The 19,930-nt window shown below is 42.1% G+C and overlaps 1 protein-coding gene across 1 annotated transcript; it reads right to left on the minus strand.

Annotated features, from left to right (window-relative positions):
* Positions 1-8,770: 8,770 nt before the first annotated feature.
* On the minus strand, positions 8,771-14,193 carry MANSC1 (MANSC domain containing 1). The gene is made up of 3 exons (XM_021535200.3): positions 13,756-14,193; positions 12,845-12,985; positions 8,771-11,087 (listed from the first exon to the last, which is right to left on the minus strand). The coding sequence occupies exons 1-3, from the start codon at positions 13,973-13,975 to the stop codon at positions 10,090-10,092; spliced, it is 1,359 nt and encodes a 452-aa protein (XP_021390875.2). The 5' UTR covers positions 13,976-14,193; the 3' UTR covers positions 8,771-10,089.
* Positions 14,194-19,930: the final 5,737 nt, after the last annotated feature.

The raw sequence follows: 19,930 nt of genomic DNA on the forward strand, positions 1-19,930 counted from the left end.
TCCCAGTTCTCCCAGCCTTTCCTCACAGCAGAGGTTCTCCATCCCTTTAATCATCTTTTTGGTCTTCTCTGGACTCATTCCAACAGGCTGATGTCTTTCCTGTGCTGGGACTCCACTTCCCATGGGCCACTTCTGGGGCTCGTCCAGGTCCCTCTGGATTGGCCTGTCCTTCAGGTGTGTCCCTGGACCCTTAGCTTGGTGTCATCTGCAAACCTGCTGAGGGTGCACTCGATCCCTTTATCTGTGTTATTAATGAAGATATTTAAAGAACTCTGGTCCAATATGGAGTCCTGAGGGACACCACTTGTCACTGAGGTGCATCAGCACTCTGAGCCATTGATCACTACCCCCTGCAAAAATGGTTTTTTTTGAACACTTTTCCCCATCAGTGCTTAGGATTCAAGACCAAGTCTATCTCTTAAATGTTGGTCAGCCTTATTTCTAATTCATCCATGTAGCATTAACTCCATAGCAGAGGCTTTTACAAAGTAAAATAGAATGTAAGATTACCACATACAAAAAAGCCTCCAACAGGCATGATTTCTCTGAGGCGATTATGTTCCTTTATTTGAGCTTAAAGGCAAAGTAAGTGGAGAGGGAATGTTTCTTTTATTTTAGTAAGAAGCTCCCCTTGTTGGTTGCAGTTATTTTCATTCACCTAAGAAAGAGAAACCTTCATTTGCTGGCTCAAATCCAGCTGGGGCTGAGAAACCTGGACAGCTTTATTCTTACCTCTGAACTTGTACGGTGGCTCAATGACACAAGAGTTTTCATGGGATTATTTTTAAACTTGGGCAAGTTCCCTGGTTTAGTTGGTGGCTCAGCTTCACAAGCAGTTGTGTCAGCTCCTGGGACAGCAAGGGACAGCAGCTGGAGGTCATGAAAGAAGTAGTGACTGCCAAAGTCATTCTGCTTTTGAACTGTTCCCCAAGTTTGAGTGGAGTCAATGGTATCTTCTGTAGAACCAGAACCAAAGTCCCTAATAAACAAAAGATGTTAGAAGAAGATGGATGACGCGCCTGGGTACTATGACCTCCAGGCACGCCACAGGGTCAGGTCCTCAGGAGACAGATAGCATAAAAACAGCTTCCTCTCAATGGCAGGATGACACTCAGGCGGCGTTGTTTCCAAGAGGGTTTATTGTAGGAAAAGCAGGTTGGGGAGCATAGGAAGACAACCTCTCCGGAAGGGAGCTTGCACTGAGAGCCCCAAACTGAGGGTGGGGTGAGGAATATAACTGTGTCAGGGAAGGAGGGTCAGGGTAGGAAACATCCAATGAGGGAAGGGTTCAGGGGTGGAGTAGGGGATGAGTGATAGGGTTACAACTAATGGGGACAAGGGGAAGGAGTGGTTACATGGAAGGAACCAATGGGGGTACAGAGAACAAAGAACTTTCCAGAACTGGGGGATGGCTTACATAATGACGGACAGGAACAAGGGGGAAGGTACAACAAAAGATTGACAACAGGGGAGGTGGGAAGTCACACACTTGTCACCTCCCATGGTAGCTCAGGGGGACTATCTCCTAAGTCCCCTCCCACAGATGGATGCTCAGCAAATGAATTTGTAGCTGCCCACATCACAGAAGCCACTATCATATTTATCTTTCTCACTGAATGTTTCAACAAGAATTAATGGGCATAGCGTGCTGAAATGCTGGTCCCTCTGAAGGCAATGGTAAAGTTCTCACTGATTTCAAAAGGGACAGGGCAATTAAATGTAGATAAATGACAAAGGAAAACACAGAGAAAGTAAGACCTAGTCCCCAAATATATTTATTTAAAAAGTAGTGTCTGCTATTAAGACATCATTGAAAGATGAGAATATTCTGTTTTGGAATAATTAGATTATATTTTCTCCTCTCAAGAAGAAAAGTGATTAGAGTGAGGTTGCCCAATCCATTCCTCATCCTTCCTTTTTCTACCCTCTCCCCAGTCAAAACCACAAAGACAGTATTTGGTCACATGGATCTTTGCATAAAAGACAGGGAATTGTGTCTGAATAGCCCTGACGTGTGAAGCTCCTTCCAATGCCTTTTTCAGTGTCAGAACTTTGCAGTTAATGCAACTTCTACTATTTTTTTGTCCTTATTTCAATTGTGAAAAATCTAATACCTTTACAACAATTTGAAAAGAGCAAAATCCCCGTTTAATCTCAGCATATTAAGAAATCCTTTCTTTGAACAATACTTTTAAAGTGCTATTTTCCCAAAACACCTTTTTCTTTCAAGATAACCAAAGCTCTAAATGTTGAAAGGAACTATTATTTAGAGTCCTATCTTCACTTGTGGTTTAAGAATCCTAGCACTTTAACAGAAAGAAACCTCTAGTATATGTGTGGCCGAAGGTACACTGTAGCAGTAAGTAATTCAGTGTAGGAAAAGGTGTTCCAGTCACCATAGTTAAAAACCCAAAACAATGGGAACCACAGACCAAAACCACTTAAAAATAGGAGAAAAAAATATTTGCAGACACTTGGCTTTACCGAATTTCTGCATCTGACATTTCTGGTTCAGGCACCTGTTGCTTTTACCCTGTGCACTCCAGAGATTACAGCAGACTCCTTGGCATTATATGGGAGAACTAAAAAGCCTTTCCAAGAAAACTGGGCAAATGAGTCAGCTTTGGCCAAACCAAGAGCTGATTCCAACTGATGCTGGCTTTAGCTGTATAAGCCCATTGTTGGGTGGAAAGGTTTGCAGGCTTCCTGCAGGAAAATGAAAAACAAAGGAAAAGTAAGAGAAGAGAGGCTTGAGCAGAGGGAATGCCAACCATAGAGGAAAAAAAACTCCAAAACCCAAAACAGAAAAAAACTAAACCATACCAAAAAAAAAAAAAAAAAAAGAAGAAAGAAGGAAAAGGAGGTAAGGAGGTGACTAAAAAAATCAGAAGTCAGAACCATAGCTCTCACAGATGCCACACCCCTCACAAACTCCACAGCCCTCTCAGCCCCCCCAGCCCTTACAGCCCCTATAGCATTCACAGCCCCTATAACCCTCATTGCCCTCAGAGCACCCATAGCCCTCAAAGACCTCACAGACCCCAAAGCCCTCCAAGATCCCATAGCCACCACAGCTTACAAACCCCATAGCTCTTACAGCATTTAAAACCCCCTGAGACCTCGTAGCACTCACAACCCTTGTAGCAGTCAAACACATCATAGCCCTCACTGCTCCTCACAGACCCTATAGTTCTCAGAGACCCTATAGCCCTAACACCCTTTACAGCCACCATAGCCCTTACTGACCCCACAGTTAACACAGCTCCTACTGCCCTAAGAGTAGGCACTGGTGGCATTGAAAATCTAGATTTGGAAGCTTTAAACACATAACTTTTTTATTACTGTGTTTTTTTTTTTTTTAAACGGAATTAATTGATTAATATCTCATTATCACATGAATAGAAGCAAAAAATAGATTAATTTATATTATACTGGAAAGCTACTGCCTCACAAATTACATGCATTTCTTTTGTATGGTGACTTGCTCTATCTTCCCACTTCTACTCTGCTTGCTGCCCAGGATAACCTTCTTTTATGTTCCAAATGCCTGATGGTATAGAAAGTCAATAGATGCTCCAGACAAGAGGAAGTGACCTGTACTGTACCTGCTTGCAGCACACAGACCCTTCTTTGATTGCTGTTTTTGCTATTGTCAATGCTCCTGAAATAATTTTCATTACCATCACCAGGGATATCCATGTTTGGCCTCTGCAAAAACATCCCAGCATTTAACTACACATGAATTCCCCCTTGAGATGGAGTGTCTGGCATATTTCTGGAAAAGTTGCCAGATGTAGCAACTCTGCTAGATGTAGCATGTGGATAAACTTCAGCATTCAGGCTTTCACTTTTCAAACTCTACCATCTTTTATAATGTTCACTTGAATGGGGTGTACCCTTCCTTTATGCTTTGCCAGTATAGGAAAGCCATGTGTATCTTGTTGAGCAGTGAGAAGAATGGAGTGAGCTGTTCTCATGGGTTTAAAACTGTATCTCACAAGCAAATTATTTTTTGCCCTTTCTAAACCAGAGCACTCTGTAAAGGCAACATACAGTGTGTGCCAAATCTGGAGTCTTTCCAGAAGTACTGCCTGAGTTATCACATGGTGGAAAAACATTTGAGCTCCTTATTTCATGCCCCAGAACCAAAAAAGGACAACATTGTCCTAGTTAAATAATCAGAAGCCGCCAGGAAAATGTTCTACACATTCTTTCAGAAATTTTGCCTCTGGGCTGACATGTTCTGTCATCCTGTATGGCAATGGTTTTGAACAGTTAATGAGCCTCTAAGTGGGAGGACTTGATTTATAAATATGTGCTGGAAGACCTTCCAACTGACACCAACAGGAGCTGCACTGACAAAGACACATAACACATGTCCACTGTAGTAAAGGGATCATCTCAATCAGTTTACTCGAAGGACCCAAACTAACCTGGATCCTTACTTGGAGAATCAAAAAAACCTTGTTTGTAAGGATCCAAATACTTACAAGTATTTCAGTAGTGTTGGTGGAACTTGGGCTTCAAGAAAAAAAAGCTCGTACATAAAAGCAAACAGATGTCGGAACCCCGGTCTGGTTCAGGGGTTCCATGTGGTGGTAAAGTCTCTCCTCCAAGCCGTGCTTCCAAAGAAAAATTCTGCAGCCTCTTGTTGTTCGGTCTCAAGGCAGTTTATTGCAAGCTATCTAAAAGATTGTCTTCTCTGGCTGCTGCGGTTTGCTCAGCAGCTCAGGCAGAGGCACACACACACCCTGACATCCTCTCTGTCTGGTGTCTTCTTCTTCTCTCCCCCTGCCCAGGGCTGCTGCTATCTTTTATATGACACATTATGTGATAAATGTTTACAGTTTTTCCCCAATACCTACTACCTATATTTTCTACTCTAAACCAATCTGTGAGTGCCAACATCACCAAGAACATGGAGGTAAGGAAGAAGAAAGAGGAGGAACAGGACCAGCCTACATTCCTCCATCTTAAAACTTCTGACCCCCATGTACAAAGTAAAAACCCCCCTGTACAGGTGTTAAAACCCCCCTGTACAGTATTAAAAAATGCTCCTCTCTACTTTGTAACTACTTCTACTATAATATCTAACCTTTTGTGACTGCTTGTTCCACCTTCAAAGTTGGTAACTCATTCCATGGCTCAAACTCAAAATTACAGCTGTTTCCAGCTGCCTGCCAGGGTCTCAAATGCCTCTGACCAAAATGTCTGAGGGACGTTTTGAGTTCCAACAAACAGAGAAATTTACTCAGAAACTAATTAAACAGTGAGCAAACCGATAGGAGATCCATGTCATAGTGAGGGGGTTTCCACCATCTTTGCAGCACAAGAATGTATGTTTAAACTTTGTGCCAATTTTCCATCTAGGTGTTGTTGAGAATTCTTGCAAAAGTCACAGTGTCAAAGTCTAAGCTACACTGATCACATTTTGCTTCTGTGCAAGTGGAAGAACAGAGAAACCCTAGGGATGTTCCCAGTAACTTTCAGCCATAATTCAGCTGCTACTCTGAGGTAGCTGGTACCAAAACATCTTATAAGGAGTTATTGTACCTCATATAACCATCCTTACCATCATAGCATTGTGATGAAACACCTTCTTGATTTTCAGAGTGACTTTTCAAGTCAGCAAATGTTTCAAAATATTCCTTATGGTTTAGCCAGTTTTTCTGGATTTTAACTGCTTGTTAAGTTTCTTTGAGGAAACACAGCGTGCACAAATTATCTGATTACTACTCCTGGACAGTATTGGTATGATGGAATTTTCAATTTTCCTCATTGATTTTCTATTAAAAACAAAGTGAACCACAAAAAAAAAAAAAAAAAAGGATCAGAATAGCTTGAACACAGCATATTTAAACTCTTGTGACTTACAAAAATGACATTTTATAGATTGGAAGGAGAGGAGTAAGAGAAAAAGAGAAAAGAAGTAATGCATGACCCTCATGCCTTTTTTTTTTTTTTTAATTAAGTAAGCCAATATACAGGAAACAGTGATACAGTATAGTTGTACTGAAACTTAAAAATACTTTTATACAGTTTATAATACCAAACACACAGGTGACAAAGAGCAGCGTTTTTATGCTTTGTGCTTTGACATCCTCAAGAAGCGTAGAGACCTAAAGGCAAAAAAGCAAATTTAGACTGTGAGATTAAGCGTAGGTTTTCTGAAGAAGAAGAAAAAAGTTCAATATACCCTAGCCCTTCAGGGGACATACCTATCAAGACACTGGGAAAGCATCTGGGAATAGCATGCACACTCCTGAAGGGATGTGCAAGACTTCAAGGATGAGGGGATGCAGCTATCCCACAACTACCTATAAACAGGAATTCATTGAGAATTAGTGTAGAGAAGTGCATTACCTGTATGAGAGGATTAGTAATGTACAGGGAGAGGACAGCTGTCTAGGGCCATTTCAGGAGGGTGACAGAAAGAAGTCTACAGAAGTATAGCTCTCTGTATGATGGGATACTGCCTGGGAACTGCTGACTGCAGTACTGGCCTTTTAAACTCCATGATTTTATCAGCATGGAATGTGGGATGGTAGGGTCAAAGCATGTCATCAGATTCAAATTCACTAAGATGGTTTTGCAGGAGGCAGGAAAACAAGATCCAGTTTTGAAACTGCCTTCTCATGTTTTTTTTTTTTTTTTTTTTTTTTTTTTTTTTTTTGTGGTTTTATTTCCTTGTTTGTTTGTTAGGTTTTGTTAGTTGTTTAGTAACTTGAAATAATCCTGAGTCTAAGCATTTCCTGTTCCTACAGGAGTTGAAATTAATTTAAGCACTATTTGCAGAGAACACACCATGCTGAATTTACTGCCTTTTGAAGCAGGGACTTTGGATCCTTCTCATCCATCTCAAATAGGTCTACAATTTATTTCTTTATGGTTGTTTGCAGTGGTTATAAAATTTGGGTTATTTGCTTTACTGTACAATGCCACAAGACAATTTTGTTCATGACAGTCTATATTTACATACCTTATGTTTGCTCAGCGCTATAAAGCAACAATATGAAAACAATCAGCTACAGAATTTATGATGCTCTCCAGGTGACAAAAGTCAATCAGCTTTTCACCTACTGCCATAGCAAAACTAATTATGTCCAGAAAGAGCCACTCCAATGTAAGACTTATCACAGAGTGGTGATTAATGATCCAGTTCCATGTGTGGTGCACAGTGAAGACCACAGGAGATGTCAGTGGAAAAATAGTAGAGTGCACAGAAGTTTTAATGTTGGAAAGCATAACAAACTGGATGGGCTTTTTTAGTTACTTTTTCTTGCTCCTTTTTGATTCATAATACAAGAGCATTATCCAGGTAAATAAATAAGCTCAAAAAATGCATATAATAAAGCATCATAGTCAAAAGAATGATGATGGAAAATCTCTCTCTCTGTTAACTGGAGATGCCAATACATGACTAATAATGCAACTTGATTCAGTGTTATTAAAGTAGAGAATATGCTTCATTTTGGTGTCTTCTGCATTATATGATGCAGTAAAAACTTTTAAAAATGTGTGAATATAATCCTTCACCCAAACCCTTTCAATAAACAAAAATCTTTCCTATAAAACCTTTCCACAATGCAATAGCCATAGTTTGGGAAGTTAAAAAAACAAGCTAACTAAAAGTTTTTTAAATCATCAAAAATCTTCATAATGTGTCAATTCTATTTAATAAACTGTTGTTGCCCTCTAGTGTCCAAACACAGCTTGTAAAGGACCCTCCAGAAAGCTCCAAATTGGTCAGCTATCAATTAATTCCCTGTTAGTTCTTAATCCAACATGACAAATGGATGGGGAAAATAATTTTTTAAAAGTGTTTCAGTACACTTGCCTAATATCTTGTTTTCTTTACTGGAGCATAAAAGAAGATCTTTCATGTAACAACTTCTAAAGTTATTTTACTCAAATGTTGTGAAAGGCCACTGAGGTCAGCATCCTCACCAAGTCAGGCATGGTGCTCGAGCACTTCTCAGCTTTACCTCTGCCATTCACTGTGCTGGGTGTGCACAGCTGATTGGGCTGGAGGGCAGTTTTTAATGACATGGACCACACTGAGTAACTAGAGACTGCTTTGGGTTGGAAGGGATCTTAAGGACCAGCTCATTCCAGCCCTTGGCCATGGGCAGGGACACCTTCCACTATCCCAGGTCACTCCAAGCCCTGTCCAACCTGGACTTTGGCACTTACAGGGATGGGGCAACCACAGCTTCTCTGGGCACCCTGTGCCAGGGCCTCAGCACCCTCATAGGGAAGAATTTTTTCTCAGTATCTGATCTAAACCTTCTCTCTTTTAGTTTAAAGATATTCTCCCTTGTCCTATCACTGCATGTCCTTGTAAAATGTCCCTCTCCAGATGAATACATGACCTGTGCTGTGAACAACCCTGAGATACATCTGCTGGTTTCTCTTGAATATTTTGCTACTGTACTGTAACCATATAAATTAATACCAATCACCTGTCCCTCCAAAAAATTATTTACTGCAGCAGAAATGCACAGTGAGCATTCAGGGGTTGTTCTTCTCACCTCTCCTGCTGTGATGATACCAGCAACATAGAAATCTTCTCAGGAAGGTTGCAGTTCTTATGAGAGAAAATTATGGTGAACCTCAGATCTGCATCTGTGTTTTTACAGCTAAGACTAGTACTTATCATTCTGTGAACTCATTTCCTTGTTATGTTCCTTGACCAGAAACCTCTGAAAATAGCTATTAAAATAAGAAAGAAAATTAAGTTAAACAAAGAGTCAGAAAACAAGCTGATAAATTTGAGGTACATTTCTTCTGTAATTTTGTTCACTTTTAAGAGGTTATCCAGACTACCTTTTTTTTAACCATTGTCAGACTTAAACAATGTAGCAGACCAGTTGGTTTTATATATAAAAAGCAATTTGTAACCTCCATATAATAAAAATTCAAGTTCTTGACACAAGGAACACTGACTTTTTTTTGATCTCTGAATAATGGAATTTTCAGAGAATTTTCTGCATTTAGTTATTTAGAGCTTTCAGAAAACTTGCCTTGAGGCCATTTTTTGGATCACACCTATTTCTCACCACACTAAGCTTGACAGATCTAAGAATCTCTTGGATGTGAGTCAAATTTCATATTTTGCAATAGAATTGTTTCCTTGCATTTGTGAGGCACCCTTCCTTCTCTGCTGTGACATTTGGTGTTGATCATGCCACCTAATATGAACACTTTGAAATCTAGCCTTTCATTCTAAAACCAGTTTTAGACTGACTGCATGTGAAGGGAAATTTAAATAACATGAACTGGAAGTTGTGTGGCAGTAGATGCTCCCACTTACTCTCTCTGTTGTAGAGACCGGAAAACATAAAATCATAGAGTTGTTTAGGTTGGAAAAAAAGTCGAATATCAAGATAACTGTTACTAAGCAGCCATGCTTATTACCAGCCACATGAAGGGGACGCTAGAAGTGAAGAGGGTATGCTTTGAGAGCACTCACATTTGCAGTATGTAGTTTTAAGGATACCTGTGGTGTATGCAGAAGAACTTTAAAGATATGTATATAACCATAAACTATATTTAGATAAGGAAAATTAAATTATGCCATATGTAATATATTTTTTTCTGTTTGTACCTAAAACCATTTGGATGCAAAGCTCTATTACTAAGTATTCCTTTAAAGCTACAAATAGGGTAAATAGGATTGCCAGGCAATTGTGTAACACTCCAGCATTTGGTGTAAATAGCACTGAAAACACCCATGTGCTGCACAGGTACTCAATTTATTAGGTGTACTTCAATTTCACTAATCTTGTCACAGTACAGATTAAGCTTGTGAAATCTTTTTCTCCTTAAATATAAGACCTTCTTAGCTTAACTTGGATTTAGATGTTTACTCTCAGGATTTAGGAATAAATCAAAAATTATAGACATTATAGTTCAGCACAGACAAAGCATTTCTTCTCACCATCAAACACATCTCCTGCCTCCTGCTTTCCCATCAGAGCCCAAAAAAGGAATCCATTCTCTTCTGAGATTTCAATATAAACTGTTCTATTTCAGAGTTTTCCTCTCAAAAGTGAGAGATACTCCTCAAAATTTTATTCCCTCTCCCAGTCAGACATCAGCATACATTCCATTGATCAAATAATCCAGCCTGGTGTAATGCCTTTTCTGAAGAGATTCATGGATTTTCTTCCCTGTCAGCACAATAACTAGCAACAAGAATATCACCCCAAAAAACAAAGCTGCTACAAGGCTGCTTTTTTCCCCCAACTGAAAGGCACCCTTCCCTCTCAGAACACCTTCTGACAGGGAGCTTTCTGAGTCAGAGGGGTCATAACCCCAAAGGTAATTTTGGGAAGATGTGGGGGAATAGCTGGACAAAATGAAACCTGGAAAAGAGAGGAGGGTCACAAGGCTGGTATCATTGGAAGAGACAACTGTTGGCTCAGGAGACATGGCTGGAGTCCTTAGCCCTGAAAGGGCAGTAGCAGATCCAGAATTCGTGGTCACTTGCGTGGTTGTAGAAGGAGAAGCAGAATTTCTGGGCTTGGAAATCAGAAAATGAGTAACAGTGATGCTGGTGGCAGGGACAGCAGGTTTAGCTGCAGTGGCTGCAGCACATGGAGAGGCAGCTGTGGTGGGGTGGGGTGTGGTTGGTTTGGCAGCACCAGGGTGCAGAGAGATTGTAAGAGACTCCAGCTGGGCAGTGCCTGTCAGCACAAGAGCAAGAGAAGTGCTACTGGTTTCAGGGGCGCCTGCCCGAGCAGTGGTGGGGAAGGAAGCACTGGGGTTTCTAGCTGGAACAGCAGAAGGTGTGCTTGGTGGCAGATTAATTATCTGCTGCCTTGAGATGGGGTCTAAGCTCTCAGATTCTTTTGCTCTTTGAGATTCAGGAGAAACTGTATGAAGTTCCATATTGTCCAAATGCTTGCCTATGTGGTTCAGGAGTTCAGATGCCTGATGAAAGACAGACTGCTCCAAACTGGCAGTGTGATTCTGATGGATATTCTGACTCTGAGAAGTAAAGATTCCAGCATCCGAAGGCAAAGAATACTCATTTGAAGAAAAGTTCTCAGTTTTGATGGATTTATCCTCTAGGGCATGAATGTCTGGAAACAGAAATATTGGTATTTAATTATTCAATCTATTTTTGACTAATGTAGGCATACTCTCTTTATATTTCTTAGGAACATTTATGTAAGGGGACTCTAAGAGATAATGACTGATGAAACTTCTTTTCTTTAACATATGCACAGTGACATTTAAATTCTATGTCATAAAAGCTGTCAGCCTCAAGCCTAGTCATATAACTAGTGTTCTGTGCAGAAATGCCATGCAAATAATAATCCTAAAATCTATCTGGTTTTGCAGTATTTTTTTCTACAATATTTATCTGATTTACAGGTATTATAGAAAGTTATTGGCTGAGCATGAGCTCTTGGAAAGACAGGCTAATTGTCAATTTATATTCTATATATAATTTTATTTATAAAAATATAGAATATATATAATACATTCATGATAACCATTCAGCTGCTGCACAGAACATTTAAAAGGGAGCATGCTCTCAAGTAGATTTGATACTCACTCATCTCTTTTTAATATTGAAACAAATGAGTTTGTTAAATGCACTGGACTTGGAATAAATAAAGAAGCATCTTTCCCCCTTTCATCTTGGTTTTCAGTGTAACCACATACAGATTCTTACATTAAAGAACAGTTTGAAACATTTGTTTCTACAGACACTGCTCAGGTGCTACCTTTGAAAACTTGCCAAGAACATTAAACAAGCTAGCATAATCTTTCCACAATTAAATGTTCAGAGAAAATCAAGTCTCCAAAAAGAAAAAGAAGTGTTATATGCAATCAAGTTGTTCACTCAGCATTGCATTACATGCCAAACAAAAGCACAAGCATGATTGCATTTCTTGTTTCTTTGTTTGATAACCCAATGTTCTTCTAGGGCAGAAAGAGCTGGAGGACATTGTAATTTTAGTAATAATTTTACAGAATGCAGTTCATTTGTTGCACATTGCTTTTGCATGATTCCTGTGAGATTGTGCTTGAACAAAAATACTTGGTAACATTACGTGAGTAATTTTTCTATATATCATACTGTTTCTCCTTGCATAGTTCCTCTTGGAAAAGTTCTCTTTTTCAGCAGAAGTTTGATCTCTCAAGTAGCCATATAGAAACCACCTTGGCAGGATAATCTAATTATCAGTTTCTTATCTGAGCTGTTCAAACACGTCTGGTGCATGTCAATGTCAATCAACAAGTAGGCCTTGCTGTTAAAAAAAAAACAGCATAGGTCAGAGAGCAAGAAATTTCTGACTGTGCAGCCCACATGCCATACAGCTGAGTTTAGAAAGTTTGCTTCTGCACTTCAGGTTCCCTCACTGAAAGCAGAAAATAATGATTATTTATTATTATTGCCAATTATTCATCAGTGTAGCATGGGTCCTTTAAATACACAGCTGGCTACAAGGGCATGGTATTTCCATTGGTTTTTGTGATACTTTTCAGTATTATGTACAGGAAATTTTCCTTCTTGAATATATCTAGACGGAAGCAGCTTCTTTTTGTTTTAAGTAAGAACAAATTATGAGGATTTCTGAATCTAATGTGAAGGAATATTATAAGGGTTGGGACATTATTCTAAGCTGGAAGCTGGGCCCACAAAGGAGCTTACTCATCCATCCTCCACAACAAAAAAGATAAATATTTTTAAATCATAATGCTTGGCTGAGATCACTTTATTAAAAATATGACCTCCAAACAGTTCCTGATCACTGCTGAAACTTTACAAGTGCAAAAGTCACTTTGCAGTGTGGTGTGGAGGCTGATGGCTCTCACTATTATTTACCTGTAGTTATCTTGTAGCTCACAAGTCCTGTTGCAGGTTTCATTGGACAAGCCTCAGTGCTAGGACAGTAAAACAAGTAGCAGTTTGGATGTGTACTTGCTCTTGCAGCATAAAAAATAATCAAATTACATTTCTTGTCTCCTGCAAAACAAAGTAAATGCCTGTTTCAGCAGTAAGAACTTTTATAGCAGTATGGTAATGAGATCTAGTTTGTTAACTTTTGCTCATGTGAGTAAGAGGAAAATTACTAGCATAACATTCCTACAGGAAAAAACTGCCAGAGACTGCAGAAGAATGGCCCAGGGCCAAAATATGAAAGGTCACACCTTCCTTTTCCTATACAAATAAAGTTGGGGAAATTATGAGTCTAATCTCTCATCCTCCCCTCACGCATACCACACTGGCACCACTTTATACAATTGCTCGCTTACAAATCCTGATGAATCTGAAAACCTCCTCAATATACTCATGGGGAAGAAAATTATTTAGACATTTTTCCTTACTACATCTCAGGAATCGCTTGGTTAGTTGCTGCTTTGGGGGGGTCACCTTCACCACTGTCATTTCTACTTACTGCTCTACTCCTACTGCTCCAAGAGCTTGATTCAAACGAGCTGTCTCAGAGGAGGGTGAGCATTCTCTTTTTTTGGCTAAAATTAAATACAATGCAAAATGTCAGCTACTTTTAGTGCATCTACTAAACACAGCTTACACACCTTCGAGGTTCGGGGTTTGGAAGGTTTTAACGCCTAAAACTAACGCTGTTTCTGTGATGCAACTATTTTCCTGAACACCTACAGGGTCTTGCGTTAAGATCTAACATCTACTGGCAAAAGAAGGTAGTAGCCACAAGCTGGAACTAAGCGAAGCCTGAAATAGAGGGTAAATTCGGAGAAGGAGGCCGACGTTACCTGCGAGCCGGTGCCCCGAGCAGCAGGCGCGGACACACGCACTCGCGCTGGGGACGCGCAGCGGCTCCGCGCCCCGGACGCCGCGGGGCAGGGACAGATCTATGTCGATTATGGTATTCTCCATCTTCTCCGCGGAGCACTCCTGGCTCAGCGCCGTCCTGGCCATCACGCAGGTGACCACCAGCAGGCGAACCGGCCAGCGGCTGCCCCCGAGGGACATGGTGACCCGGAGCAGTCCCCGCGGGTCTCCTCCGGCACGGCCGGGATTCGCGGCCAGCGGCAGCCGAAGGAGCTGCGCCGAGGGCTCTCCGCTGCTCCCGGGGTGTGCACGCGTTATTAGGGCACCTTCGGGCTACCCCCACCCACAGCGCGGGGTCGGGAAGGCAGCGGCGGATCCTGGCCGGACTCGGGACGGTGGCTCGGGGGAAGCGCGGCTGTCCCGGCACGTCCGGAAGGAGGAGCCATGGGAGGCGGACCCGCGACCCCTGCTGCCCTCCTCCTGCCTGCCTGCCCTCCTCCTCCTCCTGGAATTCTTGCTTACCTACCTACCTGCTTACCTACCTACCTACCTACCTGATAGTAAAAGGGTTTTAAAATCATGGGGATTTAGGGTTAACAGGAAAAATAAGCTTAGTAGGCCCTGGAAAAATAAATACCCTAAGCACATGAAGAACTTGTACTTGCTAGAACTGCACCTGTGTAGCTAGTACATGATAAATGATATAATTGTTAGATGTGATGATTGTTTAGTAATTAAATATAATTACTGTTTAATCATAAGAATAATCATGAGAAACTGTGGTCAGGGACCTAAGAAAGATCATGAGAAACTCATGTCAATGTATACAATAGAACAATATAAATTTAATAATTAATATGTAAGTTATATAACAATAGAATATAAAATATGTTCAGCTCGAAAGCCATATCAGAGTCAGATTTGGGTCTGTACACCTGATTCCCAGTGCTCTTAATAAAAGCACCTGCATATAATCATATCCTGTGATTATGTGTGTTCCGGAACGCTAACATACCTACCTACCTACCTACCTACCTACCTACCTACCTACCTAACTACCTACCTACCTTCCTCCTGCCTTCCAGCCTCACCTCCTCCTCTCTTGCTTCCTTCTCACTGCCCGCCATTCTCCTGTCCCATTCTTGCCTTTTCTCCTGCCCTCCTTCTCCCTTGCTTTCCCTTTCCTGCTCTCTTCCTTTTGCCTGCCCTCCTCCTCTTGCCTGTCCTTCTCCTACCTGACTCCTGCCCTCCTCTTTCTGCCTGCCCAGTGGGGCTGCGAGGGTATTCCCACTCCTACAGCCACTCGCTGGCACCAAGGGTCCTTCCTGAGCATCAGACACAAAGGCAAAACCACCTAGAGAAGCTCTTGGTGATCAGGTTGATATGGTTTTACCCACAGTCAGACTTCTCCTCCACCTGAAATCTGCTTTTGGGAGCTGTAATGAAAGAAATTAATATGCATATCCCAGACTAAATGGACATGGACATATTTACATGTGTGTGTAAAAGACTCCTTGCTGAGTAATCCTGTTCAAATCATAACCAAGCACAAGATGTTTGTGGAATGGGAAAAAAAAATGAACAAAAAACGTCTATCTACTGGGACCACAACTAGTGTCTTGGCCATTCTTCCGTCAGCTGTTTCAGTGCAACTGCTTGCTTAAGTAATGTTTTTGCTTGGAAATTTTTAATTTCCTCTTTTATTTTCTAACTATTTTGGGGCAGTGTTTGAGGTAGTGTTTAGAGTAAAAGCAGACCAAAGGAATGCAAAGAGTAAAATGATTATAAGATAGATTCCTTCTTTTTCCAGAAAGAGGTAATTTTCTTTTCAAAGATGTGCATTACTTGAAGAGATCCCAAAGGGCAGGTTAATGTATGTATTGTAATGGCTAGATGCCAAGGCATGGGAGGCTGTCTTGTTTATCATGCACAGTCAGTTCCCTTTGTCAGTACTGCTGGGTGTTGGCTTTTATTTGGACATGAGTGTTGTAAGTGACTGAGCCTACCATCTCATTTTGCATCACATAGACACCTTGGGGCAATTAATAATGTTTGTGATTCTCGCAGTCTTGTTGGGACTGTTTCTTCTAAAATTTTCAGCTGCATTGTTTAAGAAAATGAACCTTTCTAGCCCTTTTTTGGTAAACTGGTGACATTATTTTCACTGTTAAAAGAAAAAGTCCCAAGAGAATCTGAACATTAAGGTGTTACCTACTAACTGCATCACACAGTGAATGAACAGGGGAATGAATACTAAAAGCAAGCACAGGTATTACCCGTACTATGTATTAGACAAAGTTGCAGCTGTCACCTGACTTTGCTTACACAGAGGCGATGGAAGAAAACAAGCAGAAGGAAGATAAAGGTCTGGCTGAGTTGGCCAGAACAGCTGAGGAAACGGGTTTTTCACCTGAATTGTTGAGATGGCGAATGTGAGAATATACACAGAGACTGCTGTGGTCAGACAGGCATAGACGACCATGGGAAAATGAGAAGGGCTGATGTAATCTATAATGTAAGCAGGGAAGATGAGATACTGGGGATAACACGACTGCCCCACTCTGGCCACCATGGCAAATTTCTGCTCTTTCTGGTGGGGCAGGCACTCAGTCTCCCTGGGGAGATCAGAAGCAAATCGGTCAGGCTGCTGAGGTGCAGGGAAGCCAAGGTCCATCAAAAGCTATGCAGAAACCACATCCACTGAGCCAGGAGAGAGCCAGCCTTGCTCAGCAGCTGTTGTGTTCCCTTACCACTGCAATGGGAAGAAAGGGAAGCTGAGAGAGAGAGAATGGTGGGACACCATTAGCTCTTAGACATAATGCTAGGTCACTAAAGTTGTTTTCTATAGAGCATCTCTCTGCTTCGGAGCCAGTGCTGCACATTGCGAAAAACTCAGGCACTGTTGCGGTGCGTTTGGGGGGACCCTCGGGGTGTCCCCGGGGCCCCCCAAACTGTGAGTTCGCTGGTTGCAGCAGGCAGGCAAGGAGACTCCACACAGCTTCTGAAGGTGCTAATTAGATGAGGGCTTATTGGGGGTCCTACCCCCGGGAAGCAGCATGGTTTCTGAGGGAGGGCAGGGGGAGGGAGAGGGGAGGGTGGCAGAGGGGCCGAAACAGCACCGGCCCAGAGAGCCGGCTCCGAGAGCCTGGTCCCACCGGTACACTTAACAGGGAGTTTCCAAGTGGGCACTTTTAAGTTCAGGCCAATGGGATTTCAGACACAGGATACTTCAGGGGAGGATTACAGGCTTGGAATAAACCATACAGTTTCGAGGGGTGAGACAGAGCATACCATTTAACTAAAATACAACACCACAAGGCACAGATAAAATGAACCTCTATTGTAATCTATTCTAATACTTGCAAAAGTACCTAGTGCAGCATACAGCCTACAGCTAGCAGCAGTTTCTGTTGGATTGGGATTGCCTTCCCATAGCCTGGATGCCAGTAACTCTGCTGAGGTCCTCAAGAGATAGGAGCATCGTTATTGTGTGAGATTAAATCATGGTGGAAATTAGCAAAGGCAGCCAAGAGACATAGTGCCGACTTTGGTGCAGAGCTTTGGATGATGCTGGGCTTTGGGCATGAACATAGAAAAGGCTTGTTCAGAAACCAGCATGGGCTAGGGCAGTTCTTATTTATAGGCAATTCTTCTGTCATACACATGATGTGTTTGCTGATTTGACTGTCAAATATGAAAACAGTAAATCTCAAATCTCAAAGTATGTATCCTTCTCATTTACAGTAGTGTTTTTTTTAGCTTTTAAATCTTGTTTTCCTAAGCCTGAGCTGTCTGTGGACTTTTGATCTGGGCTGCTTTTCCTTCACTTCTGGCAAGTGGGTATATAAGGGCTGCTGGAGATGGGTGTTGCCCACACTACTCTCCTCTGTGCCCAGCACTTTGGGGTTTGGCAGGTTTACCTTGGTACAGAAGAATCAATACGTTTAATTAAAAAAATCACATCATCACAGAATTGTTAGGGTTGGAAGGGACCTCTAGAGATCATCTAGTCCTGCCCCCCTGACAAGGCAGAGCAGGTGGCACAGCAATCCACATTCCAGGTGGCTTTGGAGTTTCTCCAGGAGGGAAGACTTCACAACCTCCCTGGGCAGCTGTTCCAGTGCTCTGCCATCCTTAATGGGAAGAAATTCTTCTTCTTGTTGAAATAAAACTTCTCATATTTTTGTTTATGGGTGTTGCTCCTTGTCCTGTCATTGGGCACAACTCATAAGAGTCTGGTTCCTCCTCTTGGCACCCCCTTTAAGATATTTATCTGCATTAAAGAGATCCTCTATCAGTTGTCTCTTCTCCAAACTAAACAGGCCCAGTCCCCTGGAGTCCCTTTGTAGCAGGGCATCTCACCCCTCACAAGAACTTATTTGTTATTTGTTAACTGGTCAGACAACTCAGACAGGACAAGCTGTCTTGTAGTGGATCACTTTGGGGCCATGGAGTTAACATGAGTCTGGCATCTCCCAACTGCCAATAAATATCTCACTGTCCAAGTGAAATCTGGAATTATAAGCTGGATTTCTGACTGCCAGACACCTCACTTTACAACTATAAAAGCCACACCAAACTTCCACAAAGCAGAAATCTTCTACACATTTCCCTGGAAATGTGTGGATTTTCTCCCCTGAATAGGAACACTGTTTTGATGATACTCTATATACTCTCCTGGAGGCTGAGTGAAGGAATCTGTGAATGTTACTGACCTGTCAGTGGGAAGTTACATATCACTCCTAATACTGTTTCTTTTGCTACATTTAATAGAGGTACCTTGATATCATGCACTGTTTTATGTCACACTGTAATCTACCCCTAGTTGTTTTAGTTTTATAAAGTGTAGTAAGTAATTCTGATTAAGATCTTTCATCTGTTTATCACTTGTCTGTTCAATAAATAATTCATTTTTATAAACAGACCCGATCTGCCATGACTAAAACTTGTAGGCCAGGGTGAGTCCTTACATTTAAACGGTTGCCAAAATCTGAGCTATGGCAGAGTTTATCTGAAGCTCCCACTCCTCCCATGGCACACATCTTATAGGAGAGATGCTCCAGACCCACATCATCCTTGTGGCCTCTGCTAGACCCTCTCCTCACCACAAACTGGAAAATGAGCTTTCTCACCCAGTTTGTTAGGTTAGAAGGCTGATATTATTTTATTCAGCAAAGAGGTGCTTGGGTATTGCCTCACCAAACATGTTAATCAATTATCAAAACTTTTGACAATTTATACATTTTGGAAAACAAAGGAATTAGTATTCATTGGTTATTGGTTATGTAATTCTCTAATTAATTAGTATTCTAGCTTCTTCTGATTAATGGTTCACTTGATTTTCATGTTAATTAGTCCACATACTCAGTTTTTCTCTTCTTTTGGGTCCAGGAGTTTCTTGGGTTGGTGGCCTGTGATCAGTGGTTGGAGATCCCCCCTACCAATATTACCTTTTCCCACTTGGAGCTGATTTCAGCACAAATACTGAGCATCCCTAGCTGGGCCAGAGAGGGATTGTCCCGCTCTGCTCTGGGACAGCCTCACCTCAAATATTGTGTGACGTTTTGGGTGCCACAATATCAGAGGGACATTAAACTATTAGAGAGTGTCCAAAGGAGAGCACGAGGATGGTGAAGGGCCTTGAGGGGAAGCCATGTGAGGGCACTTGGTCTGTTCAGCTGGAGGAGACTGAGGGCAGACAGCGCAGTCACAGCTTCTCCTGAGGGGAGGTGGAGGGGCAGGCACTGAGCTCTGCTCTCTGGGACCGGGGACAGGACTCGAGGGAACGGCTGGAGCTGGGTCAGGGGAGTGTCAGCCTGGGTAACAGGGAAAGGTTCTTCCCCCAGAGGTGTCAGGCACTGCCCAGGCTCCCCAGGGAGCGGTCATGGCCCCAAGGCTGCCAGAGCTCCGGGCGCGTTTGGACAGTGCTCTCAGGGATGCACAGGATGGGATTGTGGGGTGTCTGTGCAGGGACTCGATAATCCTTGTGGGTCCCTCCCAACTCAGGATATTCGGTCCTAGGCTCCTTTTTAAAGAAATGTAACTTGTCCGTTAACACCGAGGAACACAGAAGAGGCCACAGCACTACCAATACTAGCGTCACTCGGGCCGAGCAGCGGAGCAGGAGCACCTCCCCTGGCCACACAGCTCGGCCTC

The sequence above is a fragment of the Lonchura striata genome, chromosome 5, assembly GCF_046129695.1.
Source record: "Lonchura striata isolate bLonStr1 chromosome 5, bLonStr1.mat, whole genome shotgun sequence".
Taxonomy (NCBI): Eukaryota; Metazoa; Chordata; class Aves; order Passeriformes; family Estrildidae; genus Lonchura; species Lonchura striata.

What these genes read in the sequence shown, in the direction of transcription:
- MANSC1 (XM_021535200.3), bottom strand. Translation starts at nt 13,975, where the DNA reads ATGTCCCTCGGGGGCAGCCGCTGGCCGGTTCGCCTGCTGGTGGTCACC. An exon ending in CTCGGGGCACCGGCTCGCAG is followed by an intron (nt 12,986 to 13,755) that starts GTAACGTCGGCC and finishes TTTGTTTTGCAG; the next exon opens with GAGACAAGAAATGTAATTTG. An exon ending in GAGCTACAAGATAACTACAG is followed by an intron (nt 11,088 to 12,844) that starts GTAAATAATAGT and finishes TTCTGTTTCCAG; the next exon opens with ACATTCATGCCCTAGAGGAT.